The sequence below is a fragment of the Neomonachus schauinslandi genome, unplaced genomic scaffold, assembly GCF_002201575.2.
Source record: "Neomonachus schauinslandi unplaced genomic scaffold, ASM220157v2 HiC_scaffold_777, whole genome shotgun sequence".
Taxonomy (NCBI): Eukaryota; Metazoa; Chordata; class Mammalia; order Carnivora; family Phocidae; genus Neomonachus; species Neomonachus schauinslandi.
In genome coordinates, this window is record NW_025409467.1 from 7356 (window position 1) to 14399 (window position 7044).

Genomic DNA, 7044 nt, shown 5'->3' on the forward strand with positions numbered 1-7044 from the left:
ACGCGCCACCATCACGCCATTCGGGGCCTGCCGAGGAATCGCGCTGCGGACGTTGGTGTTGCGGGATGGTGGGACAGATGGCATGCCGAAGGCTCATCCTGTGATGTTGTGCACTTTTGAGTGCATTGTATTTGGCAGGCTGGCTGTGGCGGATTTTACCTTCTGTTATTTTGCTGCTTTGATATCGACTCTAACATCTTAAAACTATGTGTAAAATGAAGACGAATTACAATCTATGCCGCTCTGATGGTGTTTATCGGTTTCTAAATGCTACTGGGAGAGACAGAGCCTGGTTGTCTAACCAGTTTGGGGAAATAACATGTTCAGAATTCATACTGGTCTTGTGAGGTTTGGCTGTGGTTGCGGTATCTCACTTTCCTGGGGCCAGGGACTTGAACAGAAGATGTGGGAGGACTGAGTTAGTGAAATTTAGGTTATCGGATTCCCATGCATACCAGTCACTGTGCATTTATAGAGACAGCCGAGGAGATAGCTGCCCAGACTCAGACAATTATAAGGCGTGGCCTATTTTATACAACAGCTGTCTTGTCAATCAATGTGATCATGGGATGTGGGGGAGGGGGTGGTTCTCCCTTTATCTGGGAGAAACCCTTTATCTATCTATGTCAAGCCAGGGTTTCCTTAGTCACATTTACTTCAAAGAGAGAGGTCTGTAGACAATGTGCTTTTGTTGTTTTTCTCCAGAAAACAAAAAGGACCCTTTGCCATTTCCGACTCTTACTGTCTAAGGACCACAGGCAGTATGGAGGAGGTATCTCCTTGTATTGGTGCCAGGCTTGCTGGGCTTTTTGCATTTGGTCAGGGGGTAATGTTTAACTCCTTGACTGATGACCTCTGGTAGATGAAACTTAACCAGTACGTTTTAGATAGACTTAAGCTGTCATGTACGGAAACATTTGGGGGGGCATTTGTAAGGGAATGAGAACAAAACATGGGTGTTCTATTGCGGAGGTTCCAGTGTCATCACCTCATTAAGCATAGGAAGAAGATGCTCGTTTTACCTGTTTTGTAACCGTCCATATCTATTTTCGCTGCTATTTAAAGTTGCACTTTGACATAGGAATGCTTTTAACTGCGAGTGTACTGATATTGTTGCTGCATATTATTCAGGCAAAGCCAGTGAATTAATATCCCAACTAAATAGTTGGAGCAGAAGCAGTCAATTAGATGAGATAATATCTAATTTTGTATTAAGACCTAATTCTAGAGTCGATGCAGCAAACTTAACGAAATTGACCTTTCAGATTTGCTTTCCTAATTTTATTTTGCAGGATAACAAAGCCGTTGACCTTTGCCGATTGTGTTGGGGATGAACTTCCTTTAGGATGGGAGACTGTATACGATAAACAGATTGGGATTTATTACATGGACCACATAAATAGTAAGTAGACGCCCACATTTGAGTTACTATATGTGAATGAGTTACTATCCAATGCAGCATTCAGCTGGATTTTATAAATGTAACCTGAGGTTGTCGTTTGTGGAGTTCTTCAAAAAGCGAAGCCGTTGTGTGGCTCCTTTGCTTGTGTGTTGCCCAGGATTGCACGGGATATGTTTAATGGACGGTTTTAATGCCTAATAAAGGGAATACATTTCCCAGGCAGTGTGGAAATAGAAATATCTTTCATAATGAGAAGGTTGTTTATTACAAAGTGGAGCTTACAAGTTCTTGGAACAATAAATGTCCAAGTGATTACCTTAACTTCATTTTGTCTTACACATTCAGTTTCAGCTTCAATATACCAAGCCTTTGTGATCTTTGTGAAGGGAGAAAACTGTGTAAAGACTACAGCTCGAATAATACAGTGGGTCCCTGAAGCACACCAGCTTTCTTGGAAGAATTGGGTAGAGCCGTGGCTCTCGACCAGGGCTAATCTTGCTTCCCAGGACCGCTTGGCAACGTCTGGAGGCATTTTCCGTTGTTGCGCCCGGGAGAGGAGCTAGTGGGCATCGAGTGGGCAGGGGCCAGGGCTGCTGCTGAACTTCGTGCGCTGCGCGGGACAGCCCGCCGCAGAACGCGCTGCGCCCCGAGTGGCCGTGGGGCCGACGTTGGCACACCCCGGTTCACAGGCTCCATGCTGGTCTCTGCCCCTCACTCCTGGCTTGCCGCCCCTTCATCAGCCTTCCTCCATCTGGTCCCAGCGGGGGGCTCCACTTCTCTCTCAGATTCCCACTTTTGCACTCTCTCCCATTTTCATTCTAGCTACCCTCAGTGTTTCTGTCATTTAATCATTCTTCACTCCTGGGGACATGAAGCGTGGCTTCCCCTCGGCGGGTTTTCTGTCCTTCAGTGCATTAAGTGCGGGCGGGGGAGGCTGGGAGGGCCCGAGGCCACGATGCCGAGCCCGTGAGCGATCTGAAGCTCTTTGCTCACTCCGGTCCCATGGCTCCTCACGTCCCCTTAGTGCGGTCGACCCAGGTTGGTGTCTTTGGGGCCGATTGCCGCATTGGCGCCTCCTGGCCAGCCTCCCGAGTCAGCATTCGGAAACCTGAATGGCAAGACTTCCTTTCTCAGTCCTGGGGCAGTGGAATTTCTGATACGCGGTGGTCAGCCTTGCACTTGATTGCAACCCTTACCCGAAGACTGGGCAGTGGGGAGAGGAACTGCCCTGGCTCATCTGCGCTCCCAGGCAGTTATCTAAGGGGCAGGAGGGCTTCTGGGTAAATCCACCAGCCACCGGACAGAGAGCGGCGCTTAGTGAGGCTCCCGGAGGGCAGCCCTCCCTGTAGCCCCAGCTGACCTGGTGCCTCACGATGGTCGGTGTTCGAGGTGTCTTGCTGTCTGGGCCTCCCTTCCCGGCTGCTGGTGGGCAGCCGCCGCAGGTGAGGGACGCCCCTGCAGGTGAGGGCTGCTGCCCCATGGGCCTGGGCACATGTGCACCGGGCCTTCATCAGCAGTCTTTGGCCTCTCCGAGCCCAGGTGGTATTACTGAATGGCAGAGGCATCTGCCTTACCCAACCTTTCTGGAAAGTCTGCCTGCCACTGAGGTCCTGGACCCGTTCTGGCTCGCCTCTCTTGTAAACCCAACATCCTCATCCCTCTGTGCCCCCTTCTTTGCTGTGGGCGTTCTCGCTCACCTGCTCGCTGTCACAGGGAATGTTTGAGAGCGCCTCTCTGTGCTGGCCACTCTTTGGGCTCTGGGGATGCAGGGAAATGAGACCCAGTGTCTACCCTCAAGGATTCCTCATGACACTCTAGACGTGGCCATGAACCCAAAAACTGAGTAGCCACCAAGGACTTTCTTCTAGCCACTGAGTATAAGTGGGATGACTCAGCACTGCGGGTGATGAAGACATCAGAGAACCCAACTTTTTTTTTTTTTTTCCCCAGGAACAGGAAAGGTTATTATTGTTGTAATAAAATGTACATGGAGGCCAAACACTGCGTTCCAGAAAACTTTCTCCTGAGAACCCAAGGCTTCATAGCACACCTCTAAAACTCTTTAAAGGCACGGAACCTGAGGAGTCAGATATTAAATTGGAACCGTGCAGGTCAACCAGAGGGACCCGGGTTGACCGCCTTCGAGGCCCCCAAGAGCGTCTGGTGTGCTGGGCAGAGTGCGGGCCATGGCCGCGGGCCACGGCGGTCCTCAGTGCTGTGGACACAGCCGTGACTCTGCCCCGCCCCAGGCCCACGGAATGTGAACTCCGGGCTAGCTCAGGACCCTGATTTTTGTTGTTGTATTTGGTTTCTTATTTCCTGGTGTGAGCTTTTGAGGCCTGGAGGGGCTTTCCAGTAGGGGCCTGGGGTGGCACTGTGAAGGGGGGTAGGGGATATTGGCGGAAGGCGGTTTAAACGGAGAACTTCCTTGAAACATCCTAGCAAGCACTTGTGTGTGTGTGTGTGTGTGTGTGTGTGTCTGTGTCTGTGGTAAGGTAAACATGACATGACATTTACTTTTTCAACCATTTTGAGGTGAAATCCACAGAACATAAAATTAACCATTTTCAAGTATAGAGTTTGGGGACATTTGGTGTGTTCTGCGTTGTACAGCCACCACCTCTGTCTGGTTCCAGAACATTTCATCACCCCAAAGTCAAATGTGGAACCCATGAGCCGTCACTCCCCATTCCCCCTCCAGCCTCCCAGCCCCTGGCCACCATGAAATCTCCTTTCTGTCTCTCTGGATTTGCCTCTTCTGGACATTTCATATAGATGGAATCATCCACTATGTGGCCTTTTGTGTCTGACTTCTTACACTCAGTATGACGTGTGTGAGGTTCATCCGTGTTGTAGCATGAAGCGGCACTTCATTCCTTGTTACGGCAGAATAACCTGCCATTGTACGGATAGGCCACGTTTTATTTATCCACTCATCAGATGCTGGAATTAAGGCTGTTTCCACCTTTTGGCTGTTGTTACAGTCCTGGCCAAGCACACTTAATTAAATTTATTTATTTATTTATTAAGATCTAATTGGCTTTATGAAACGATTTGTGAGTCAGGTAGCATCTCAACTAGCAAATAGAGGAGAGCTCCCCAGGTACATTTTAAAAGAGTTATTTTGCTTGCTTGCTTGCTTTCTATTTTTTCAAATTTTTTTTTTTAAAGATTTTTTATTTATTTATTTGAGAGAGAGAGCACATGAGAGGGGGGAGGGTCAGAGGGAGAAGCAGACTCCCCGCTGAGCAGGGAGCCCGATGCGGGACTCGATCCAGGGACTCCAGGATCATGACCTGAGCCGAAGGCAGTCGCTCAACCAACTGAGCCACCCAGGCGCCCTATTTTTTCAAATTTTTATTTAAATTCTAGTTAGTTAACATATGGTGTATTGCATATTTATTTAGAATTTGGATTGGGGGAATTTTGCCAGCACTTCTCTGAGCTCTCCCTTACTTTTGCATGTACTTACCAATATGTCATCGTTAAAACAGCCACAACAGCCCGGGGTCTCAAAGTTTGGAACAGGGACACGGCTTTGCATTTTTTACTTAATGGAGGCAACATTGTGTTGAAATGTCCCTTAGGAGATCTGTCGCAGTGAAGGAGGGGAGCCTTCTCCGAGTCTGGGTGTCTAGCCCGTTTGCTCAGTCTGCCTCCTCAGTCTCAGGATCAGCTTTTGAGAGTGTAGTCCTCTGCCTGCAGAGCCGACTGCCCCGTCCGTTCCGCATTCAGTGAGCTTGCATTCAACAGTTGCCGATGGCTTCTGGCTTTCGGATGACCGAAAGCTCCTGAGACTAGAACGCCGACTGAGGCCGCGTGCCTGCCTTTGAGGGGCTTGCAGTTTAGTAGGAGGGAAACAGAAACATGGAAGCAGTTAGGCGCCCAGCGGCAAGAACTGCAGTCCTCCCCATGGCACAGAGACGTATGTGCTTGCAGGGGCCGAGGAGGCTTCAAAAAGGAGCTGCTTTCAGAAAGAGACTTGGAAGGTGGTAGGGTTTCCTGGTGGGCAGAAAGGACAGAAGCTGCAGCACTTTGGAAAAATTCATCCTGGGGAAAGGACAGAAGGTAGAAATGAAGCTGGTGAGTTAGTCTCGGGACTCCGACATCATGCGGAGGATATTGCTTTAATAGAAGATACTCATGTGCTAAAGAATTGCGAGCAGAGTTAGGAAGGCGACTTTGGTGAGCGCACTGAGCATGGCCTTTGGTGGGATAAGGCAGGAAGCCTGCGTGGTTTTGGAGAGGTGTCATGAGGATCCGATCGAACTCAGGGGAGAGGGAGTGAAGGGTGTGTCGCCAGTCATTATTATATCTAGGGGCAGGAATCACCAGTTCTTGATGGCCCATGGAATATTCTGGGTGAGGGAGAAGAGCAGGCACTCTCTGGGGATGAACCCCAGGTTGGCTAAGTGGGTGGATCCAGATGATGCCGCTCACTTCGAGAGGCGAGGCAGAAGGATAAGCATGTGCTTGCGGTGTCACTATTTGCTTCCGGTTTCGGTAGTAAAAGGACGCCGTGTGAGAATGAGTTCTGCTTTGGACGAACGACCTAGAATTACTCTGGGTCCTTCCAGGGGGAGATGTGTGTAGGGGGCAGTTGGAAGGAGAATGGGAGCCCAGGAGAGAGGCTGGAGCCAGAGGGAGGCATGAGCCTCCCTTGTAGAGTGAGGAAGCCGGAGTGGAAAAGGGGAGAATTTATAGGTGGGAGGAGGTGAGGAAGGTCATAAACATCGCAGAAGGGCTGCAGGTGTGGTGTGAAGGCAAGGGGGAGGGGAGCAAGCTGGATCAGAGGGGCATCCCGAGCCAAAGAAGTCTGCGAGAAGAAGGTTGGAAATAGCCGTTAGTTTGACGGTGATGAGCTCATTTGGTTTCATCTCCGCCAGTGTTTATTCACGGTGTGAAAAATTGTGTGGTATCGTCTTCTGCCCCCCTCCAGCCAACCTTTGCACGTCCGTAGAGTTTTCTTCTCGTCTCAACTGTGGGTATGTGAACAGAAGGTGTTCTGCGCTATAGGAAGTTTTGTTATGTAGATGCTTCCATAATGTGCATCCTGGCAGTTAATTTTCACATCGACCATTTGCATGACTGCATGACTGTTGGTCGGCCTAAAGATTTTACTCTTTTTTTTTTTTTTAAGATTTTATTTATTTATTTATTTGAGAGAGAGAGAGAGAGAAACAGCATGAGAGGGTATAGGGTCAGAGGGAGAAGCAGGCTCTCCGACGAGCCAGGAGCCCGATGCGGGACTCGATCCCAGGACTCCGGGATCATGACCTGAGCCGAAGGCAGTCGCTTAACCAACTGAGCCACCCAGGTGCCCAAGATTTTACTCTTAAGTCACTTACGTTCTCACCCTTTCCATTTCAGAGCTTACCCAGATTGAGGATCCCAGAGAACAGTGGCGGCGAGAGCAGGAACGGATGCTGAAGGAGTATTTGATCGTAGCCCAGGAGGCTCTCAATGCCAAGAAAGAAATCTACCAGATTAAGCAGCAGCGGTTCGAGCTGGCTCAGGAGGAGTACCAGCAGCTGCACAGAATGTGTGAGGACGACACCCGCTCCTACACCGGCTGTGAGTCACCGCCTCCGGGGCTCACGTGCGTGACTTGAGAAGCCCCCTCTGCACTAGGTTACCCGCAG

General features: G+C 49.9%; 1 protein-coding gene across 1 annotated transcript; it reads left to right on the plus strand.

Annotated features, from left to right (window-relative positions):
• Positions 1-1297: 1297 nt before the first annotated feature.
• LOC123323766 (protein WWC3-like) lies at positions 1298-7038 on the plus strand. The gene is made up of 2 exons (XM_044912247.1): positions 1298-1402; positions 6773-7038. The coding sequence occupies exons 1-2, from the start codon at positions 1387-1389 to the stop codon at positions 7012-7014; spliced, it is 258 nt and encodes an 85-aa protein (XP_044768182.1). The 5' UTR covers positions 1298-1386; the 3' UTR covers positions 7015-7038.
• Positions 7039-7044: the final 6 nt, after the last annotated feature.